A 24,387-nucleotide genomic window follows, 5' to 3' on the forward strand; every position below is an offset into this window, starting at 1 on the left:
ATGTAAATCTGATAAAGCACACTTGGCAAGGGCTCATATTCATAGCCCCGTGACTGTTAACTGTGAATTTTAACTTGTATGTCTACACTATTCTTTCTAAAAAAGAAAGAAGTTAAGTTTTATTTCTATTTTAAATCTTCCTTCTGTTCACTTCGCAATACACATAACCTGTGTTGTGCCTTTTTTTAAAAGCAGAAGCTTGAATCTGAGAAAACATGTGTATGACATGTTTTAGTGCTATGAGTTGAGAAATCTGATTTTCAACATCCTTTCGCTTTACTTATTTAACAGCTCATTGCAGCAAAGTCGTGGTTTTGCTTTGGTGTTTGTTTCCCCGTTGATGGCTCTGTTAGGTTAAAGTTAGGTTGGCCATTAGAAAAGCTAGTTTGCTAAATGTTAGTTTCTCTTTGGGAGAGGAAGAAATGGCATAGTGCAGGATTCACAGAGTCTGTCTGAATGACTTCTTTCTCAAGGCACAATCCCAAAGGACCTGGAGCCCATGGAAGAATCTGAAAAGGACAAATTAATGATGAAGGTGGAGCGTGAGTGAGTGTGTGTCTGCAATTAGACAGAAACAGAATGCTCGTTGTAAAAATGAAGGATTGTGGCAATTATGCTTCAGATTTTCTCAGCTGGTGAAACACAAGATAGTATAGAGAAAAAACATGCAAGTTTAACTGGTCAGAAGCTGTTTTATTAATTTCTTTAAGAGTGACAGTATGAAGGTAAAATCGACCTGCTGCATTGAATAAATTAAGAAACATATAGATTAATTTTTTTTTCTTTTTCACCTTTTGAGTAAATTCCTCATTTTGATCATCAGAGGATTTACAGTAGAATCTGGTGAATCTTCTTGTTCGGGTACTAGATTCACTGTGCAGTAATATCCAGTCATTTGAAGTTAATGGTTTATAAGTAACATCTGTACAGAGCCCTCCTCCTCCCACACACTGATACACTTTGTATCAGAAAATGCATGGTTGTGTACAGTTTTAAAGCATTGCTAGTTAAGGAATTTACTTTTGAAGATACAAGAAACAGAGAGTTGGAAATACTAGCTGGTCTTACTAACGGCCTACTTCAGGAATGGCAAATGAGTTCCATCCATCTGCAGATCAGTGCTCATGGCTGTCTGTAGCATCATTTCGGAGGATTCTGAGCCATTACCTGAGCATAGGTGAGCCAAGGTTTGCCAGAAGCTTAGGAAGAACTTTGGCCTACCACTTCCTAAAGAGCATAGCTATGGATCCCAGGCTAAACACAGGCTTTCATATAGCTCACTACAACCTCAAATTCCGGGGCTCAAGCAATTCTCCCACCTCAGCCTCCCAAGTAGTTGGGACTAAAGGCACGTGCCACCATACCTGACTGATTTTGTCTTTACTTTTTTGTAGAGCCAGATTCTTACTATGTTGCCCAGGCTGGTCATGAACTCCTAGCCTCAAGCAGTCCTCTCAGCCTCCCAAAGCGCTGGGATTACAGGTGTGAGCCACCACTCCTGACCTTGTAACATTTTTTAAATGACTGAATCCATTACGTTTAAAGCCTGTGCGTGCAGACATGCGCAGGTAGAATAACTTCCCCCCGGTCATTCCGTGTGCCTTGCATCCTTTTATGAGTCCTAGATGGTACCTGGTGATGTCCAGCAATTGACAGCTCTTCAAAATACAACTGATTTGTGGATTTGAAAATTTCAGCATTATCCAGAATTTTTTCTTGGAAATGAGCTCTAGGAGGAAGCATGATTTCACTGAATTTACAGAAGATCTCACAAGCCCTACATCTTTAAGCCAGGGTAGATGGACAAACAGATTTTAATTCCTTAAGGCCCTAGCAACCCACATATATAAATTTTGATCAAGTCTTGAGTGACTTGAGATTGTTTGTGTCAAAATTCTGGTAGGGATCTTTAAGATAAGAAGAGGTTTCATAAGGATGCAGAGTTTCAATTACAGAACGATTGGATCTCAGAGCTGGGAAGGTTTTAGATGTTATCCAGCCTCTACTTCTTGATTTTATGGTAGAGTCAACAAAGACCTACAGCATCACCCACTCAGGACCATTGAGTCAGGAGCAGGGTCCCCTATCACCTGGTCCTGTTGTTCTTCTGCTCTTTTTTTTTTTTTGAGATGGAGTCTCACTCTGTCACCAGGCTGGAGTGCAGTGGCGCAATCTCGGCTCACTGCAACCTCTGCCTCCCGGGTTCAAGCGATTCTTCTGCCTCAGCCTCCTGAGTAGCTGGGATTACAGGCATGAGCCACCACACCCAGCTAATTTTTGTATTTTTTTTTTAGTAGAGATAGGGTTTCACCATGTTGGCCAGGATGGCCTCGATCTCTTGACCTCGTGATCCACCCGTCTTCGCTTCCCAAAGTGCTGGGATTACAGGCGTGAGCCACTGCGCCCTGCCTGTTGCTCTTCTTTCTACTTTTTTGTTTTGTTTTGTTACAAACCACCTCTTCATTTTTGTTCTCCATCATAGCTAAAGGCAATCCTGCTATTAGAAACCAAATAGTAATGAGTATCTTAGTGGATCTTCCACCTCTTGCATTGAAATCTGGATTTTTTTTCTCTTATCTGAATTTCATTACCTCTGCTGCACCTGAAAGGAAATGCAGGCTTTGCATGTTCCCGTGTAGACTCCACAGACTCCACGTGTAGCTTGAGTTAGATTGTTTCCAGAGCCAAGCACCTTGTGAGATAAGTAACAGTTACTTGCTGGCACAGGGGCCGGTTTGAGTTTCTGTCCTTTTCACCATTTGAGGTTTTTACCAACACTGCTTTGGCATTTAACATTGTTGGGACTGGAGTGTGGCTGTGGAAGTACTTGTGAGTTGTCGGGGAGCAGAGTGGGAAGGTGGTGATATTGACACGGATAAAGGTGCACACCTACGTGATGCTGGAATAAGCGCTGTTGTTCCTTTGCTGTCCCTGAGAGAGTCCTTGGTGGATTAACTGAGCATTAGAAGAAGGAGAAGTCTCAGACTTCTTAATTTCAGAAAAAAAGGGTAAAATGATTTAATTTGAGAAGTCTTCTTACTCTTGACTAGCAGGGAAGTTTTAATACTGAATATCACAAATATTGTTCTGTAGACCTGCATTTTAATACTACGTCATACCAAAAACTAGGGTCACTGAAATTAGCTTTCACATGTTTTATGTTGAGTCAATTAGGAAATTGGGAACTTTAGTTAAGATTATTTTTAAATCTCATTAACAGCCACTCATTAACAGGATGAATAAATTTCATAAGGTAGCTAGATCAGTAGTAACCCCACCATATTGCTGTTGGAGGAGCTGAGTGTTTTGTGAGCGGATGTGACTAGCCGCCTTCCTATGCTTGCAAGAAGCTGGGTCTATTTACAAATGCAAATGAATTGGTCTGGCTTGTTGGATATACAGTGGGCTTGTATCTGTGCCTCATGTGCACCCCACATAGACACACCTTCCCGCCGCTGTTCTTTATTGAGGTGTATCTATAATTCATATCCTGTGTTGCCATTTGCCAGCAAGGCACTTTTTCTGTGTTATTTTCCTCTGAAGCCAGTATGATGCAATTCTGCTGATGGACGAAGAGCCGCTGATGTGGAAATACGTTAATGGAGATAGTGCATTAAAATGTCAAAGAGAAGGGGCAAAAAACTTCAAAGTGTGTCAAGCCCCAGTTATAGTGGGGTCCATGCACTAAAGAGCAGTGAGCGATTTGTCTTAACCAAGAATCCAGCCCTTTGGATTTTGGACAATTAGGTTTTAACATAATAGCTATGATTTGAAAAGTCATGTTATTGAAAGACAAAGAGAAAAGATTTCAAAGGCTTAAACAGAGTTTTTATTTCCGCAATTAAATGTAAGCCTTTGCATTATCTTCTAAATACTATGCTTTAATTTTTAGCTCCTTTTTTCTCTTCAAAATTTAGAATTTGAATGAATGTTATTATGTTAGTATTTAAAGATTATGATTTCAATTAAAACTTTTAGAATTACAGAACTATTATGGAAGCCATAAAGTGCATTGATAAATCATCAAATCAAAAAGTAGTAAAACACTAATTCTAAAAAGACCAGAGATTTCTTCTTTAATCTTTTTTTTTTTTGAGACGGAGTCTCGCTCAGTCGCCCAGGCTGGAGTGCAGTGGCCGGATCTCAGCTCACTGCAAGCTTCGCCTCCCGGGTTTATGCCGTTCTCCTGCCTCAGCCTCCCGAGTAGCTGGGAGTACAGGCGCCGCCACATCACCCGGCTAGTTTTTTTGTATTTTTTAGTAGAGACGGGGTTTCACCGTGTTAGCCAGGATGGTCTCGATCTCCTGACCTCGTGATCCGCCCGTCTCGGCCTTCTTTAATTTTAATGAGAGCCAAGAAATCACAGCATGAAATGTGCAGCCAACCTGGGAGGGACCAGAGACCACGAGGCACCCCAGGCCACTGATGAGTATCACGCAGAGACTTTCGGCAGCCACTGTACACCCTCACCCAGCCACGGGGCCGAGGCACGGGAGCCTCAACTCCAACATCCCCGGGCGGTTCTGGTGTGGAAGCCAGCTCGGGTCTGAGGGGGGCCTCGGAAATAGCCGCTACTGCAGAGCACGAAGGCAGCGTTGAAGGGGAGGGCTGGGAGGCATGCTCTGGACACTTCTTCCTTATGCGGCCTTCCTGAGGGATGTCGCATGAGGAGCACTTGGGGCTCCCACTGGGAGAACTCTACGGCCTCAGAAGCTCGAGTCTGCGCCGACCTGACCCTGACTCAGGCTCTGGCGATCTGTTGATCATGGCAGAGTGTGTCTTCCAAACGCTTTGTCCTGGTTTCTGCCCTTTTGCTTCCTCTCAGAACTCAGTATCCTCCTCATCCTCTGAAATACTCAGTTCCCCACCACATCTAGCCTGCCCTCTTCATTCAGATTTTCCCGTCACTGTGTCTGGGTCTGGCCCTCTCACAGCTGGTGGCTGTCTTCACTCGGAGATGGCTCCCAGTGACTCACGCACCAGTGTCTATGCCACCTGTCTTCACTTCCAGCTTCATGGCTCTGTTAACATCCTGCCCCCATAGATGCACACTCTCACACCAGATGTCCTGGGACCATCACAGCGAGAACCAGCATGAGAGCGCACCCATCGCTGGGCGTCATCAGCCGCACAGCACAGCAAACCCCGGTGGTTCAGAGTTACGAAAGGCCAGGATCTTTGAAATTGCATGTGTGCACCAGGAGTGGCAATGGCCAGTGATGCCAACCTGCCAGGTATCAGGCCGATGACCAGCAGGTGGTGAATTTTTCACAGCCCTGAAATCTGGTAACCTCAACAGTGTTTTGGGCTGAAGGCAGCAGGAAAAGTTTGTAAGTGGTGAAGAGGCTGTGACTGTGTCTTACTATATTGCAGCTTGGGGTTTGGAAGGTGTCATGGGTGACAGGGTATCTTAGTAGCAGTAAGGAGTATGAGAAGCAACTCACTAAAATGCTAAGATTCCTCTTAATGTTGGTCTTCATTCTTATTTTGAACTCCATTTCTGCCATTACATAGATTTAAAAAATCAAACAGGCAAGGCGCAGTGGCTCACGCCTATAATCCCAGTACTTTGGGCTGCCAAGGTAGGAGAAACACTTGAGGCCAGGAGTTCACAAGCAGCCTGGGCAACATAGTGAGCTAGTCTCTATAAAAAGTGAAAAACAGTGAGCTAGGTATGGTAGCGCATGCCTCTAGTTCCAGGTACTCAGGAGGCTGAGGTGGGAGGATCACTTGAGTCCAGAAGTTCAAGGTTGCGGTGAGCAAGGATCGTGCCAGTGCACTCTGGCCTGGAGTAAAACAGTGAGACCCTGTCTCTTAAAAAATAATAATAATAATAATGAAAAACTCACAGACAGAAACCTGTCAGTGCACTCTGGCCTGGAGTCAAACAGTGAGACCCTGTCTCTTAAAAAATAATAATAACAAAAAACCCACAGAAACCTGTAAGATTATGGCCCTTGTTTTAAAAGTAAACTCGTACTGGATTACTTTCGATTGTTAAAATTGCTGCCAGGTGAGAACCTGTCTGAATCCTGTCCTGCACGGAGTGGCTGGTGAGGACAAAAAGAACTATAGCTTTGCTCAGCTTACAAACCTTGCCTGCATTTTAACCCTAACTGAACAATGTTTGACTCTACCAAACTAAGTCACTTTGTGGCCCAGGCCACTGTTAACTCAGGAAATCTCTAAGAATTTTTAGGAGGATTTTTTTTAAGATCAGAAATTACTGTTTTTCTGTTTCCTGGACAAGGGCATTTTTTATTGGAGGTTTATACACAATATTGCTGTGACACAGTAATATAGGATGGAGAACTCGGGACCCAAATTAAGTTTCTTAAGCCTACTGACAGGCCCATTCTGACAGGCATGAGAGGTACATAGAATGCATATAAGATGGATGTGTGCTTCACCCTCACACTCCTAAAACTCAGGTTCATCCATCAGGGATTGTTATCTACTCCAAGTATTGTTGGGCTGATAAGCTCTCTGTGTCTGAGGCTGCGTGGCTCCAGACCTCTAAGACACCTGCTCCCTCCTCTCTGCTCCTGTGGCTCCTCGGGGGCTAAGCCACTTCGGGATTAGCAGTTCACTCTCCTTTACACCTGGAAGGGGATGTCCTGGAATAAAAGATGTGGCTATTCCTAGCACTGAGAAGTAATAGCCCTCCTTAGAAATAACTTGGAGATCTTTTCTTAATGGTACTATGATCTCAAGATAAACTTTTTAAAGTAAAGATCCTTAAATAGAATGCAGTAGAGATGGCACTTTCTCTCTGTGGGTGACATCCATGGCAGCTAATGTTTCTTTCATGCTGTATGGATCTAGTTTCACCAGCCCAGGGAGCTGTGCCATTTACATCTTCTCAGAGGTCAGTAGGATGCGACGTGATACAAACCCCCAAAGTTCTGGAGAGTCATCCATTGCGGGAAAAGACAGGATTTGGGAGCCACTGCTACCCTCTGTGGCTCTCATCCACACCTGAGGCAGGCCGTGTGCTGGGGATCAGCAGGGAAGAGCTGAAATCAAAATCTCTGAACTAAATGCCTTCACAGTGTTGAGGTTCACTTTTGTATGGTTGCCAGGAAAGAGTTCGTAGTAGCAGAACAATGGGCTTAACAAACCAAAATCAACTTTGAGGATGAAGAGAACATCCTTAGTTATCAGTTGCTAAAATTCACGCAGCCAGACACCGTGTTTGCGTTTTCTTCACACCCTGACAAGGAGGCCTCTCGCCTCAGAACCCTTGAGCTCTATTTGTTCTCCTGGTTGCTTTGAGAGAAAAGGTGAAGATCAGTGAGCTGCTTTAGGAACAACTAAAACGGGTTACCTGCATTGAAGCAAAAAGGAAGAGCTGAATCTTGAAATTGCACAACAGGTGCCGTTTCAGCAGAGAGTGCCAGGAGCAGAGCTGGTAACAGGTCGGAACCCTCTGAGAAGTCTGTGTGAAGTATGAACAAAAGAGAAAACTGTTTCTGATGTTAGACGCTTTATCCAGACTGGAATATGCAGTATTCCTCAGTGCTTAGCAAGAAGAGCTTCGCCAAGATGCAGGAGTCAAAAATACAGCTCTTCGGAGAAATGTGGAGACAATCAGGAGAAATGCTTTGAAAGCAAGAGGCCCTGTGGGCAGTGCCACATTTTAAAGGCCCAGGCAAAGACGTGCCAGGGAGAAGTTCTATTCTGAAGAGCTAAGGCGTAGCCACTGAAAAGATTATTCTTGAGAGTATGGTGACAAAGTTACTACTGTTCCCTTACTTAGAAGTTCTCTTTCATAAAGCTGTCACAAAACAATATTCTTCTCTGCCTGTTCTTAAAGGAAGAAAACAAAATGTAAACATATCAGCTACCAAAGGGTTTGGAGAGTTATTAACAGGGAACTGGAAGATAACTGGTGGCTGCTCCAGCTTGTCTGCTAGCATTGAACACATGGAAGCTTTCTTTGAGTGAACAGACTGCATGGAGAACAGGTCACATTCGCCAGTGGAGGAAGACTTAGACAAGACTCATGCAGTCTTATACAGGGGCTTCCTGCATAGGGAGGAAAGATGACACCAAACCTTCTGCTTCCTGACCGGAGGGTCCACCTGCCTGTGTGACGCTAGGTACTCAGAGGCCTGTCCGAAGCCAAACCCTGTCCACATGTCCAGAACTAAGCCCGCGCTCTCCCCTGATGTTCTTTATTTCAGTGACTGCCCCATTATCTGCCCGTCGCACAAGCTGGACACCTAGGAGACATCTAGGCACAACTTTTCTTTCCCCCAGATGACCTAATTCATCACCAAATCCTGTCCATTTCACCTCCACGATATTGCTCAACTCTCTCCATTGTGCTCCACTGCCTGTTCCAAGGCGCCATCATCTCTTCCTTGGGTATTGTGGTAACAGCCTCGTTCTTCCTGCCTCCGATGTGTTCTTCCCAACACGGCCAGAGAACCATGTCTTTAAAATAAACATATTTTAATGCCATTGCTCCTGCTTAAAAATCCCAAGCCTCTTCCTGTTTCTCTTAGGATAAAGACCAAACCCAGAGAACCATAAGCCTGGCCCCCACCACTCTCACTTTTTATTTTGTTCTACCATATTTTCTCCTGGATGCCCCAGGGCCCTTGAATTTGCTGTTTCTCTTTTCTCTTCTCCTAACCTGGTTAATTCCAATGGATTGATCCCTCAGATCTGAGGGGTGGAGGGGATGTCATCCCTTCCTTGGGACCTTTTTCTGTGCTGTCCTTGCTGTGAGCTCACAGAACGCACAGACCTCTCTGAGCCACGCATGTGGTCGCAGCGTCACACTCGCTGCCCTGGTTGTTTGACTTTGGTTGCGTTGGTTTTTAGTCTTGGCCTGCTGTTGTGCTCATTCCTCTTCCATACTTATCTTAAAACACTCATCTTGGACAAATGATTGTAACTGTCAACTAAGCAGTAGGTATTTCTGATTAATTTTAAGTATTTCTAGCATGTCTCCCTGAGCAAAAGGGGTAGAATCTATTTTTTTAGTAGCATATGGTTATATATTTTTACAGGCATCTACATTTTTAAATAAAGACACTTCTATTCTTTGTCTTTTGTCTAATGAGACAAATGCCACTTTACCACCACAGGATTCATTCCTAGCCAGAGCCACTGGCTTGTTGAAATTACATTATTTTGCCACCGGAATTGCTAATGCAGTTGTTGTTGCAAGCACGCTGATGGATTAGCCACACCAAAGATTGACCAGGGCTTGACAGCCGTATTTTCTGTTTTGATTGAATTTGGGGGGCAGGGAGGTACATAGTGGTTTTCCGTCTTAAAATATTAAATTTAAAATAATCTCGACTGAATTTGTCCTTCTCAGTACTGCTTTGGAAGAGTCACCATGTAATTCGGGTTGAAAATCTGTTTCACCAATGATGCTAGATACATGTGTGAGAAGAGTTTGTGTTTATAAAACATTTTAAATAGGGCATCCTGTGTAATGTTATGTGTGCAACTGGATCTCTCCAAGGGAATAACATAACACATTTAGCAATAAACTGCTGGAATTGGAACTTTTTGAGGTTTTGAGTCCTGGCTCTGATGACGATTGGGTTTAAGTGATAAACTGCCCCAAATTTTAGTGTTCGCCTAGTTTATTTTGTCAGTAAGCAATCTTTGCTGGTTCATAACTCAGCTGCATCTACAGTGACAGTCCGTATAGAGAAAGTTATGGACACCTGGCACTCGTACTCATTTTCCCAATACAGCGTGCACTGCGTGGTGCTCATTCCGAGCATAACTCAAGGGTGGTATTTGCGGTGGACGTGCTGGAGCTTCCCCCGTGTCTGCCACTGGGACGGGACTTTAAAGTGGCTCCACTCACAGGGTCTGCACCTCCTCTCTCTGTCCCTACCCTTCTCCAAAGAACTGTCTCAGAAACCCATTCATTTTAAAGATAACCTCATACTTCACCGTCTGTCACCGCTGAGAAAATACAGTGTTGATTGCTAAGATGATAAGGCCTAAATATTCTTCTCTAAAGCATCAAAATTATTGTACATTTTATTGTAGTTGATTTTAAAACCAGATATTTACAAAGATGTGGGTACTCCATGAGCATACTAATATTTTTAACTGCTGAAAGCAAACTGTAGTGGGAAGCGATATTCCTCTTTCTGTTTTCACACTGAACCATTGGAAATAGTCACTTGAAAACTGGTGTTTGCTTTGGGCTTTTTCCCCCAAAGACAGCCCTTTGTTGGGATATGAATATGTGATGTTTGAGAAATCTCCAAAGTGAATAAAAGGAAAAAGTAAAAAAGCTGTTGGGGCATGGGTGCAGTACGAGGGCAGGAACAAGGAGTGCCGTAGGGAAAACTCGCAGGCCCCACTTTTTCAATTATTCTCCCTATAATAACTTGGCTTTGCTTATAGAATGACAGGTTTTAAATACCTCTGGTCCCAACCAGATTTAAATAACGTTCTTCTGGTTATTCCACAGGTCAGCATGTTTAAGTAATAACTCCCCAATTTGAACATTGCCATTTAAGAGGAGGAGGGAGTGGTGCCATGATCTAGCCCTGGCTAGGCGAGCGCAGTGCCAGTCGGCATCCCGGGGTCTGGGGGCAGCACCACCCAACCAGGGTCACCCCCACAGTGTGCATCTACCGGTTTATTGTAAATGTTTGTCTCCTTACACTCCTGAGATGTTCCTGGGCAGTCATTGCTACAGCCATGGACTCGGCATCTGCAGAGTCAGGACAGCTGTCCTTTGTAACAGACATTAAGCCCGCAGGGCCTCTGGAAGCCAGAGCCCAAGGGTCTGGGCGGGAGGCTTTGCTTTTCCAGGTACAGCTTAGGTTTCTGTAGGGTGTCACATTGGAAATGTGCTGCTCATTTCAATTCGTGTTTTTGCCTGTTTTTGTTTTGTTGCTTTTGAGAAAAGCAAGTGATTTACTTCTTCACACTCCTCATTCATGTGGAGCCATCCAAATGTTGCGTTGGTCAGAAGGGGTTCAGCAACCAGGGAGCGCTGCTGTGGAAGGGACCCAGCTGCTGCTGAGGTCACCTCGGAACCCAGGTCGCTGTGGTCTCGGGCATTGTATTTTCAGCCCCACCAAACAAGGAGCTTTTTGTTGTGAGCCACAGAGTCCTCCTAGGTTAGCAACACCACGCTAAGCAGGAGTGCTAGGTTAGTTAGGGCGGCAGCCATCCGAGGAGTCCATCCACAGAGCCCGCTGTCTCCACTAACCAAAATCAGTGGCGTGCAGTGCGAGCCTTATTTTGGTATCACGCTCATGTTGCTTGTTCAGAATTACCAAGACTCTTGGCAGTAGTTTCTCAAGCAACAGCAAATTGGATTTCCTGTGCAGTGGTGAAAGACTGGCTCTCCCCACCCAGACAGGCACCTGCTGCTCTGCCCTGGCCATGTGTGGCCTGCGCTCTGGGAGGACTCACTTCCTGCCTTGGAGGCCCAGTAGGCCTGAAGCAGGTGTCCAGGGAGCTGTTGTATTCATGTCTCCCACTACCCCTCACTATGGCCACCTCCCTGAAGCCTGTATTCCAGGACTCCTGGAGAGTTTACACCCTCTGGTTTGTCAGCTTTGTACAACTGCAGGTCCATACACCAGACAGATAGAAAGGCATGGTGCAGCAGGCTGCCAGGAGCCAGGTACTTGGTCTCACTGAGTGTTAGCGTGTTAGAGTCCCATAGAGAAAGAAGTATAGTATACCGCACTGGTAGTAGATTAGGGAAATTCTATTTCTGCTACTTAGTAGCTGTGTGACTTTAGGCAAGTTACTTAACTTTTCTGATCTTTATTGCCTTTATTAATATATGAGCCTTATTCCACCTACCTTCCTCCAGAAATCTAAAACATTAAATGTGTATGCCTAGAATGTGCACCAGGCATGCAATAAATACTTAATAAATTACTGTACTATCATTACCAGCCCTTCCCTGTTCAGTTGTAAAGACTGAAATCCAAAGGACCAGAGCTCCCAGAGCTCCAGTGACAGAGTCAAGACCCCTGGCTTTTTTAACCAAACTTTTAAAACTACAGGATGTGCTTTAATGAAGGACCATTGTAACCAACAACTGACATCCAAGGCATGGACCTTTAAGTCTTTGATGTTTCTTTGTCATTGTTAGTTTAAAGGTATTTCTTAAAACCTGTAGTGTGTGCCTTCATCATCTTCTGGTGATTGAAGATGGACAGTGCTAGCCTGGGGGAGAAATCCTGGATGAGGGCTGGATGGCTACTTCATTCAGTCATTTGCCTGGTAGATTTTCTATTCTGATTCTCTTTTTTACCTTAGTACAAACAAGCGTCTCAAGGAACCGTGAGTTTCGTACATGTTAGTTATACTATATATGAGACGGAATTTAATGGAAGCTTGAAAAGGCGACCATCTTTGTAATGCCTTTTTACAAGAATAAAAATGTTCTTTAGTAATTCATCCCTTTAACAATTTTTTTTTTTTTAAGTAACTCTCATGTGCAAGGATTAATTAGGGCCAGCTCCTCCTCTCAGGAGGCTTCTGTACCTAGAAGAACCAAGACATGCATAAATTATTTGCAAAAGAAAGAGCTCAGTGCTGCAAAAAGCATAGATGAAGCTCAGTGGAGAGGCAGGGCTTGCTTTCAGGAGGGTGACAGGGACAGCCATCACAGAGCAGTGGCTGCTAACATGCATCTTGGAGAATGGGCCAAAATTGGCTGTGACTTGGAGGCAGTCACTGACATGGAAGTAGCTTTCCAGAAAACGTAACTGTCCACAAGTGAAGGTGCTGTTCAGTGATTATCTGCTAAGACACTGAGAGCAGTCCCATCAGGTGCCACTTTTGAAGCAGTTATATAAATGCTAAATTGTCCGTTGTTTGAAGAACACCTCAGAAGGGATACTTCTAAGGTACTTGACTTAATGCCAACACTCTGCAAGATGATGTAAAGCCCTGAACCATATAGGGATGTGTTTATAGCTACAGTGCAATGTATGCATAAGTATGTGATGACCTAGAGGTTAATCAGAAGCTGTTGGATGATCTCAGATCTGTTCTTAATGAACTCCAAGGGGTATTCTAATTCTGACTTAGCCGTCTGCAGTTATTCAAAGTGGACCCTCAGGAAGCTAAGAATTGCAGGCTAAAGTAACACCCATTTCTCCCTGAGCCACCCTCATACCTAAGACTCTTTCAGCTTCCAACAATGCTCTTTCCACGCCATCATGGAGCATTAGATTGTACAGAATTTCTCTAGTTTGTCTAATATTTAAAGTAGACCAGTTATGCCTTCGATAGCTTGATTTTGCAGATGGCCCATGTTTGAACTTTTTGTACAGACATTTTTCAGTTGAGTCCACTGAAAATAGGTACACAAAAGGAACAGTATATTGTTTTTTAAAAAATGATTTATGGACCAGACATGGTGGCTCACATCCATAATCCCAGCACTTTGGGTGGGCATATCGCTTTGAGCTCAGGAGTTCGAGACCAGCCTGGGCAACATGGCAAAACCCCTTCTCTACAAAAATGAAAAAATTTGCTGGATGCTGCTGGCTCACACCTGTAGTTCCAGCTACTTGGGAGGGTGAGGCTGGAGAGTCACTTGAGCCTGGGAAAGCAGAGGTTGCAGTGAGCCAAGACTGCGCCACTGCACTTCAGCCTTGGCGACAGAATAAGACCCCTCTCAAAAAAATTAAAAAATAAGATTTATGTTAATCTTTTAAAGGATCTCATTTTAAAATGTTAACTATTATACCAAGTGGTAGCTTAATGGTGGTGGAGGGGGTTGTGATTACTTAGGAACAGATAGGCAGGATGTCTTTGGAGTTTTACCCCTCTTACTAGCTTGTACTCCTAAGATGAAACATGACTAGCCAAAACTTGGAAAAAATTTTTAAAGGTATGCTCTTTACCTAACAAAAGCTTGACTACAATGGTGGACTCTTTTGACATTTTTGCCACCTTGCTATCATTTCTCTTTTTAGGGCATTGTAATTTTCCCTGGGATCTCTACACCACTGTGCAGTTTAAGTCTCTCCCCCTCTCCCCCATCTCATTACCAACAGTCAGAGAAGGGACATTGTGTGACAGCTTCAAATCAGAGAGAATACCTTTGACCTCTTTGCAGGAGTGAAGAGAAGTCTGACAGGGCGTAAGACAAAACTAACAAGACTAAGTCACCAAGACCGCCTCGTATGTCTGCACCACCCTGGGGACGGGCGACTTCATGTTAGAGACACGGGCAGCTGATCTAAGTGCCCATCCTCCTCTGTAACGTAAAAAGCCCAACTAACACGAAGTGGAAGTCTGATGTCTACTGTGGCATTTTAATGTAGGGAAATTGGTATGTTTTTAATAGAACCTAATTACCAAAGTTAAAGAGTAGGGTCAGGGAGAGTTTTGGAAGTGCTTTCTCCCATATTCATTCCATCAGAAAATTTAGGTCCAAGAAGTTTTTGTAAAAAACATTGCCACACTGCCCAATTGTTTTTCATTTCTTAACCTTTGGGTTTTTATGTGAGGATACTAAGTAGTGTTAATAGTCAGAAGTTAATTTTGCTTGCTTTTGTAATTCCTGTTCTTATTTCAAGTTCCCCCTTTCTTGCTTATATTCCTCTATATAAATAGTAACCTGGAACACTTGACATGATTAAAAATGTGTGATTTATTTGCAGAACTTGTAATATTTGGAATTGTAAAGGGGTGTATTCAAGAGTTACCTAGCAATAGATTTCAGCCTTTCTCTCCAGGAAATAATCTGTTTTACACAAACATGAAAAGTTATAGCCCCACCCCTTACATAAATGCATTAGTAGAAATGACTGCCAGGGCAAACCGCTGCTAATGTGCATGGTCGGTATATGTGTGCTGTGCTTTCTCTTCCTGTAGGCAAGGCAGTTTCCCCGGCATGAACCAGAGTGGACTTATGGCTTCCAGCTCTCCCTACAGCCAGCCCATGAACAACAGCTCTGGCCTGATGAACACACAGGCGCCGCCCTACAGCATGGCGCCCGCCATGGTGAACAGCTCGACAGGTAACCTCGGCAGCTCCGTGCTCCTGAGCCCCTCCCTCTCCCCTCTCCTCCTCTTAGGCGCCGCCAGTGAATCTGCCTAAACGGCCCGAGAAGGTGGATCGGTTGGCGAAAGTGGGAATCATACTACTTTTCTGCTTCTCAGAAAGGCGCTCCATCTATTTAAGACTTGAGAATTACATTTTATGTAAATTATTTTTATTCAGTCTGTGTTTGTATAACAAGTGGACACATTTCAACTATTATTGGAGATTGTTAAATATACACACTATGTTCTCTTTCTCTTTGGGAATTATTAGTATTGGAAGATCCTCAAATTCTCTCCATTGGGTAGTGATGGAGACAGACACTTCGAATTCGCATTTCAGGGGAAATGGTTGGAAGGGCAGAGCAAAGGGGGTTTGAAGTAGTTTTTACATTTACATCTTACACCTCTAAATGTATGCTTGGAAGTAGCTGCTTCGTAAGTGCTCTGTGCAGATTGTCTCTATTGGGAAACTGTTTTAAATGTTTCACGATGTTTAGTTATTTTAACCCATTTCATAATCTCCAAGGTAGCATTCTTAAAAGTCATGCCTGATGAGTGCAGTGGATGAGTAGCCAATGTGTGGAAAACATCGAGAGTGTCTAAAACTGTGCACATCTCCCATGATCTTAGACTCTGCAAGATCCTTCAACCCCCTCCTCTGGTTCCGTAATTACCTTAAGACAATGAGTGCCACTTTTTACATAAAGTGATGTGTATTTCAAGCGACCTTTTACTCTCTGTTACATGTTAGAATGGATCTCACTGGAGGATTCCCTCCTTCAGAGACTGCAGAGAGTGGCTTAGCCAGTGTGTATCCTGTGATGCCCTGTGATGCATTAGGAGTGCATGGGAGAGCCAGAGCCTTGGTTCTTTCTGATGACATTTTTTCATTTCTTCTGCCTTTCACTTCCTTTTTCGCCTCTTGTCTTTGAAAGGCCTCCGGAGAAGTTCATGTTTCTCTGTCAGACGGAACAGGCAGTGAGAGGCTGGGCTCGCCTCCTGTCTGAGCTGCATCATTGATTTCTAGGACCTAATTGAGGGGTGGTATTCCGTGATGACTTCTCTTGAAAGATTTGTGAAAGAGGAACACATAGAAATTCATGGTAAAAATGAAGGTTTTTAAATAAATAAAATAGCCCTTCCTGATGCTGCGTTGAGTGCTTCTCCATCACAATTTGGTGGGTGTTTTACATTCGAGATGAAGGTGAAAAGCTTGCAAACAGCCTGTTAGCTGGAAGCCTCCTCTTTCCCTAAGCAGTGCTGGCCCAGGTAACAGAGTATTGGGTTGTGACATTCTGTTTTGTCTGACTTGCTGAAATAAAATTACTTGAGAGCATTAAAACCACACAATCAGTTTTCACCTACTGTTAGCAGTGCTCATTTTTCCCTTGTTCCTTTGGACCCCAGAGCCACAAAAACAACCAACAACAAGCAGATGGCACAGTGCCCTGCCTCAGAAGATTTATGTATTCCTAAGGAACAGCCAGCTTAATGGAGATTTACAGAGAGGGTTTCTTTCTATTATTATTATTCAGATAATTCGACTATTCGTTATTCCATGCAGAGGAAATCAGTTCAGTGAAAGGCAGGCTATCCATCCTCACGATCTTTTGTATGGGGTGGTAGTATATTTTTTACTGCATTGTACATTTTGAAACATTGAATTTTTAATAATTTAAACATCCAGTTTTCCTCTACACATTGATCTGATTTTATCCCACCATTATTAAGTGAAATGCACGTCAGAGGAGGAGTAGCCATTTAGCATTGGCTGTGCATCTAGCGGCAGGTACACGTGAATCTGCTGTTACTGCGTTCTGATCTCTCAGAGAGACAGGAGTGACACAGAGCATTACAGCACAGCCCTGTGAGCATCGGGATGCGCAAGTGTCCACCTGACTGCACAAAAGATGGGCCAGAAATGGTGGGATCACCATCACTTCAGTCTCCTTGGTTTGGGCCCACGGAGATAAATTACCAGTGATAACAGCAAAGCATTTCTCCATCAAAATATACTTTTGGAGAAAGCGAGGACAGTACAAATGATGACCAGGTCTGGTGGTGGAATTTTCTGAACCTCAGCAGCCAGTGCAACTGGCATTCCAGCATGCTCTTCGCTGAGTTCAAACAACTGTGTTGTAGACAGTGTACGGGGCCAAAAAAAAAATCCTCCTGTGTAGTGACAAATTGTTACAGGCTTCAGTGAGCAAGTAATTATTTAAATGGAGTCAGTGTGAGTATAAATGTGACAACTATTTCTTCACTTAAAATGCCAAGGGAAGTAGGATGGTAAGCAGTGGGAATTTTTCCCTCTAAAGAGCTTTTTTTGGTTTTGTTTTGTTTCAATTATTTAGATTAAAAGGTTAGAATTATGTATTACTGTGGGCAAAATTACAAATCATGTATACCCTTATTAAATACACTGTCATACAATACATGTGTCTTGGGTTAGGTTTTACTTATTTGTGTTGAGTTTTATAATATTCATTAGTCATTTACACTTGTCTGCATATAAACCATCATCTTAAAGTGGACATCTAAATTCCAAAAAATATATCTCCCATCTGTGGTTCTAAGTTTGCCTCACCAGACGTTACTCCACAAAATGTAGGGCATTTCTCCCACTGCCACGTATAAATAGTACAGGAGCGGCCATATGTGCCGCTGGAACCAGGCTTTTCTCACAGAGAGCCCTGGGCACCTTCCAGAAGTGAGTCCTTCTGCTAACCTAGCACCGCTCAGTCCCACACGCAAATGTCCTGTTAATGCCCTGCCAGCACAGGGTACCAACCCCGGTAGGCCTTTACAAAGAAAAAGACAATCACACTGCCACAAAAAGTGTGAACCTCCTACCTCCGGACCTCCCGCAGTGCTTGTTAAAACTACCGATTCCGGGGCTCCCTTCAGAATTCTTGAGGGGAGTCCAGGAATCCGCACCCCTGAGCACCTCTGCAGGGAGTTTTCCTGCATGCAAGCTCAAGTTTGAGAAGCGCCAGTGTGGCGGTATTTCGCTCAACAGTCTCCTGGCAGATCTGCCTCCAGCTCTATGGGGCATTTGCTGTTTACCAGATGATTTGCTGTTTTGAAATTGAAAAACAAGAAAAGATTCACAAAACTACGCCTAGAGTATCAGTCTTCCAGCTGGATCACTGTTTTCTGTCTTGGGACTTCAGGGCCTCTCACAAAGGAAGGTTTGGGTCTTCAGCACCATTGCAAGGGGCTGGTTGTCCGGGGTGTTGGTAGCGGTTGCTGGGGTGCCCACTTGCATGCTTGCTCTAAGGTAATGATTTCAGGTGAATTGCTGCCCTCCCCCCATATACAAAGGACTTGATAAAAGGGTTTTGATAAATTATGAAAACCAATCTCTTAAACTGGGGGAAAATATATCCTGAGATTATGCCAAAGTATGTGGACGGCTTCACCGTGTTAGCCAGGATGGTCTCGATCTCCTGACCTCGTGATCCGCCCGCCTCAGCCTCCCAAAGTGCTGAGATTACAGGCGTGAGTCACCGCACCCAGCCAGCTCTCTGTGTTTTCAAAAACAAGAAATCATATATTTTGCAGTCTGGTATATTACCATGAAAAGAAAAGAACTGTGCATTTCTGACCTATTTCACCATCTTCTGGGAATGATTTTGCAGACTTGTGAGGAGACTAAGTAAAGGAAGCGGACGAAAGCAGGCATGAGTGTTGAAGTTCGGTTTGACTCATGTCATATGTTCTTTACATTCCTTTTGAATATATTAAATCCAGTGTGGAATAGCTGCCTTAGGACCTGGACCCACACTTACTTTAAGAAATCATTCTAGTTCTTAAATTTCAATGGTAAAGCCAGAGGCTGGTGCTTAAAACGTATTTACAGTACTCAAGCAGCACTTTCTGCAGTCACAGATTCTTTACTGCCCCTTTTTATGTCTGAACTTTACATACTGGATTACTCATGTCAATAGGAGAAAGAACAGTGCCTTGATTTAACACGTCCTTGTAATAGTAGTGGTCCTTCTCTTCTGGGAAAGGAGAAAAAATAGTGCCCCCGGAGTCCCATTGCCTTGGGAGGCATATGGCTCTTTTCAGTGATTCATTGAGAATTCTGATAAGAAGTCAAAAATAGGCCGGGCGCGGTGGCTCAAGCCTGTAATCCCAGCACTTTGGGAGGCCGAGACGGGCGGATCACGAGGTCAGGAGGTCGAGAGCATCCTGGCTAACACGCTGAAACCCCGTCTCTACTAAAAAAAATACAAAAAACTAGCCGGGCGAGGTGGCGGGCGCCTGTAGTCCCAGCTACTCGGGAGGCTGAGGCAGGAGAATGGCGTAAACCCGGGAGGCGGAGCTTGCAGTGAGCTGAGATCCGGCCACTGCACTCCAGCCTGGGCGACAGAGCGAGACTCCGCCTCAAAAAAAAAAAAAAAAAAAAGTCAAAAATAAGCATTTCAATAAAAAGAATAGTAAAAACCACAGTAAGGAAAGACCTTCTAATCCATTTAGTTAAAATAAACCATATATTTTATAAGGTAGAAATATTAAATAGAACTCTTTATTACTCTAAATTCTATCCTTACTTATCTCTCAAAATAATAGAACAGTGCCACTTGTGATAATTTTTCTATTTGCACACCCAAAATGCCTGTTTTAAAATATATAATAGAGAATGAGGAAATTTGGGGAATTTCAGACCAACAATATGTTTATATTCATGTAAGTCTGATTTTCAAATCAGTGTAAATTGTCAGTAATTTCCATAATACACATTGGCCTAGTTCTGTGTGCTTACAAGTTGCTTTTGTGTACGCTAACACATTTAATGCGTAAAATAGAATCTTACTATTCCCGCCTTCAAAATAATATTCATACATAATTTATTGTAAATACTGACAAAACTACCACTTAAAACCATTGGAGAAGCGCGATGCCACAGAAGCCATGTGCCCATGACTTTACCGCTTTCTCTGGAATTGTTTTGGCTGTCATTCCTTTGAACCCACTCTGAATCAACTAGCCAGGACATGTGGACTCGCATACATAAGCCCCTCTTTTCGCACTCATCCTGCTCTTTTATCCTGCTATTCTTCTGAACAGGGTGTTTTTTAATGTACAGGTTTACTAATTCATATCTCGTTAGACCCCAGAGACAAAACTGCGTGGAAGCAGTCCAATCCGCTGCTTTGAACAAGGCGGTCTTCGTGGTGTAATATCTCTCAGCTGCTTGAGGTTTCACACATTCACAAAAATAACAGCATTTTTAGCTGATCCCAATAGATTTTTCTCTGCAGCTGCATCACTTGAAAAAGCTTTTTGTTCCAGTTCTTAAAGTCTAAGTATTGAAAGTAATTTGAAAAAAAGAAAAACATCCCAATTATGATTTGTGTGTGTTGTGATGACTTTAAGGACTGACTGGGCTGCAAATGGGCTTTGAAAAGCAAGCCAATGTGCCCGTGGAAAATACGGGATTTCAAAGTGTATTGTTGAGTGTGCTGATGTAAACTCATGGGCACGTGGCAGGGTAGGCTTTTTTGGCAGGACCTATGGTCTCAACCTGCAGTGATGCTAACGATATTAGCAAATTAGCACCACAAAGCTTGCCAGCTAATTCACCAGAGCCTGCTCACTCTCTCACTGCTGTAATTAAAACTAATTATTTTCTAAAACATAGTAATACATGAATATGTGCAATAATCATTTTGTAGTGGGCAATCTGCAGAGCCTTTTTTAAAGCTTTTTTTTTTTTTTTCTTGGCACATGACGCTACATGTGTCCCGTCTTGGTTGAGCCAGCACTTTGATTTGCAGAATGTAGAATGGGCCCTGTTCATCAAACCTCAGGTTTATTTTCATCTGAAATAGGCCTAGTTTCTGGTTCCCTCTCATGTATAGGGCTCATCATTCTCTCCCCTCTCTCTCCTTCCCTCTCTTCCTCACTCTGACTCCTCACATCTGGTTGGTGCCTCACTCGCAGCCCCTGCAGCCCAGTGTTCCGCAGATGGTTTTCACAGTGGGGTTCTGTAGAAATTCAGCTGTTATTCCCTGGATAGCTACACTGATTCTTTACTCTAGCCTTGTTCTTCCATTAAAAAGAAATCTAACCCCATATTTTTAACCCGAAAATGTCTACTGGTATCTGCAATGAATGTGTGTAGAAATCAGTTGTTCTTTGGTGAACCTTTCATGCTAAAGCCTAGATAGAATTGATTGGATTTCTGAGCCTAGGGCTAGAAAATGTGGTGTTGACTCTGGAGCTGCTGCGGGCCTCTGACCTGGGCATCGAGCTGCTGTCAGGGTTAATGACCACAGGCTCTCAGACTGAAAGGATCCCAGCACAATTGCAAAGTAATCAGAAATCCTTTCCTTCAAAAATGTATTTCTAATTATATTGTTTTTGAAGCCGTCTGCTGTGATTGTCTTCCCTTATTGTGGACTAGACCACATGCAATAGATAAGGTTTTCAGAAGAAACACTGTGAAATGTCAAATAATTTTGCAAACTATAGATTATTTGCACCTATGAAATTAAGAAGGCGCTAAATCCTCTAGTACCTAGGTAAAAAATATGCACACCCAACATTTGCTTCCAACTCCTGATTAGTAATTTAAACATTTGCCTTATTTCCACTTGTTGCCTACTCTTTCAAAGGTATAATAATTTTGAAAAAATAATATTGACATAAGTTGACCTTCAGTGGTTTGGGTCTTAAGCATACAGAATGACTGCCCTTTTTTTTTTTTTTTTTTTTTTAGATAAAAAAGGATTTTGCCAGAATGCGGTGCTGTTTGCATTTCAGAAATTAATATGCTCCCCATTACAATTTCTTTTTTCTTTTTTTCCTTCAAGGGAAATGCAAGGGCCTCCTGCTTCACTCTGTAACTTGTGTTGGCAGGAGTACAGTCTGACGAATCACACGTATAATCCTAAACTCTTTCTCCTGTTTTCGATTAGCATCTATGGGTCTTGCAGATATGATGTCTCCTGGTGAATCCAAACTGCCCCTGCCTCTCAAAGCAGACGGCAAAGAAGAAGGCACTCCACAGCCCGAGAGCAAGTCAAAGGTACTTCCTTCCGCCTCTGCACGCAGTGTGGGGTCTGCCTAGCAAAAAGCTGCCATGTCGTTCTCTCTTCACTGGTGTTGGCCGCCACTTTTTTTTCGTTTCGTCTCCTCTGCATGCCCTCATTTTGTGCAACATGTTCGTAGTCTTCTTTTCTTTCCCCAGCCCCTTCATGGTGTGGATCTGAAAGTTACTAGTTCTTATGGCATTAACTCATGGTTGGGGGAGAGGGGTGGAGGGACAAGACCCACCTAAGAAAAATGCTTCGGGGTGGGGAGAGGTAGGGGTCCTGCCTGGTTTCGGTACTTGCAGCCATTTTCTCTGCCTTCAGTTTATAGCTTCCTGTTTTGGCCGCCTCAGCAACAACAACATACTTAATATTTTGCTTTCCTGCCTTATTTGATAAATAAGGTGAACAGCTTTTTTTTTTTTCTTTCTTTCATAAGGGGTAACCCATGCTTAGCATTCCATGTAAGCTTGAAGTAAGCATGGTGGCGTACTGGCCTTCTCCAGCATCCAGCAGACTTACCCAATTATACTAATTAAGAATGTTGTTTTAATACCTTTATCTATGTGTGGTTTTGTGTGTTTGTTTGTACGTGTCTTTATATATATATAGTATATATATATAAATTAGTTTGTTAAAGTGGATGTACTTTTTGTTATTTTAAATAAAGTTTGCCCTACCTTTGTCATTTTTTTTTTTTTATTCCTCTACCACAGGATAGCTACAGCTCTCAGGGTATTTCTCAGCCCCCAACCCCAGGCAACCTGCCAGTCCCTTCCCCAATGTCCCCCAGCTCTGCTAGCATCTCCTCATTTCATGGAGATGAAAGTGATAGCATTAGCAGCCCAGGCTGGCCAAAGACTCCATCAAGCCCTGTAAGTGGCTCTGGTTTTTTTTGTTTTTTTTGTTTTTTGTTTTTTTGGGGTTTTTTGATAATTAATTAATTCTACTTGAATGCTTGCTTGTTTATTTGTTTTATAAGACTTTTTCTTCATTATTTATCCATGAAAGGGTTTTCTTTATAAATAATAATATTAGTGACAAAATGAATAGTTTGCGTGCATCAGAGAAGTTGATTTCTGGTAATGAAAACTGTTATAAAGAAGCACCTCTATACAAAGCATGCGAGTGTGTTAACTGGGTCCAAACTCCTTCACACAGTGACTTTTTTTAAATGTCTAATCCATTATGCACTTATAGAAGATTTTTCAAATGCGTTACTTCTCCATTTATATGGGAACTAATAGCAGCCATTGACTGAATGATAAGTTTGGCCCCTGACCTGTATTTTGCATGTTCTATCTATTTCAAAACTGCCTGCCTGAAAGAAGTAAATATTCAATCTGGGTATGGTTTAGCGTAACATTAGCCCTGCTTTATTTTCAACCCATTTGTCTGAAATTAATAAAAGCGTAGAAATGTTAGTATGTGAATGAATTTTTAGCTTAATAATGTGTACCGATGTTAGAATCAATTGAAATAGAACAGTTGTATTCTGCACAAGACTGCTGATAATCTTGAAATTAAGTGTTGATTTCTGTATGATATATAAATTATAACAAAAATGTCATGGATGTATCAGGGAATTTTGTAAGCCTCAATGTTCTTCTGACCCTACAAGTGGGCTGTTAGTTTCCTACTAAAGAAATTCTGTACCATTAGAGAAAGAAAAAAGTAATGGTGCTGTAGCAACCTTTATTTTACATTCATATAAAGCATCAAAAGATCTTAAAAAAAAAAAAAAAGCCTTAACATGCAATTACTTGCCAAGAAGGCTTAATTAACATGCTCATTTCTGTAAGACGATGTATTGACGAGCACGGCTCAGGAAGGCAAGTTGGAGGCAAGAAGACCCTAGCTGTGCAGAATCTGGCAATCTAGTCAAAACCCCAAAAGGAGGCTGCTATTAATTATCCATTCACTGGTTTAAACAGATAGAGCCAGAAGGCTTGAAGAGTTGGTTGTTCTAGTAAATGTTTGTAAAATTCACATACAGCTCTAGGATAACCAGCATTTTCCCTTTCAGAGGAAGAAAGGGCGATATTCGCTCTTACCTTCTCTGTAGCTACATTTCGATTTTGCAGCACCCGAGATGAAACAGAAAGCGCTTCTAGGATGGGTATAGCAGACAGAGCGCTTCTAGGAGGGGTGCGTCGGAACTCGCAGAAAGGGGCGCGACTCCTGCATTTTGATGTCTTTGTGTTATTCGCTTTGAGTCTCAGAAGGCAGACAACATTGTGTGTTTTTCCCTCTTGGTCTACCCTGGTTTTTTGTTTTGTTTTCTTTTTTTAATAGGAAAAGCATTCCTGAATCAGTAATGCTCTCA

The 24,387-nt window shown here is 42.9% G+C and overlaps 1 protein-coding gene across 17 annotated transcripts in view; it reads left to right on the plus strand.

The window, feature by feature from the left end:
- Positions 1–24,387, plus strand: part of ARID1B (AT-rich interaction domain 1B) — a 448,289-nt gene that overhangs the window by 391,995 nt on the left and 31,907 nt on the right. For 8 of the 17 annotated variants that reach the window (XR_013416263.1, XR_013416266.1, XM_028847283.2 and 5 more), the window contains 3 exons: positions 14,848–14,993; positions 21,948–22,057; positions 22,778–22,936. Coding sequence is in view for 13 of the 17 variants with exons in the window: in XM_028847283.2 (XP_028703116.2) it covers positions 14,848–14,993; positions 21,948–22,057; positions 22,778–22,936 (415 nt within the window). In the remaining 4 variants the exon portion in view is untranslated. Of the gene's footprint in view, positions 1–14,847; positions 14,994–21,947; positions 22,059–22,777; positions 22,937–24,387 lie in introns of those variants that run through there. The other 9 variants (XR_013416264.1, XM_028847287.2, XM_015137088.3 and 6 more) reach the window with 4 other exon arrangements.

This window comes from Macaca mulatta, chromosome 4 (assembly GCF_049350105.2).
Source record: "Macaca mulatta isolate MMU2019108-1 chromosome 4, T2T-MMU8v2.0, whole genome shotgun sequence".
NCBI classification, from domain to species: Eukaryota; Metazoa; Chordata; class Mammalia; order Primates; family Cercopithecidae; genus Macaca; species Macaca mulatta.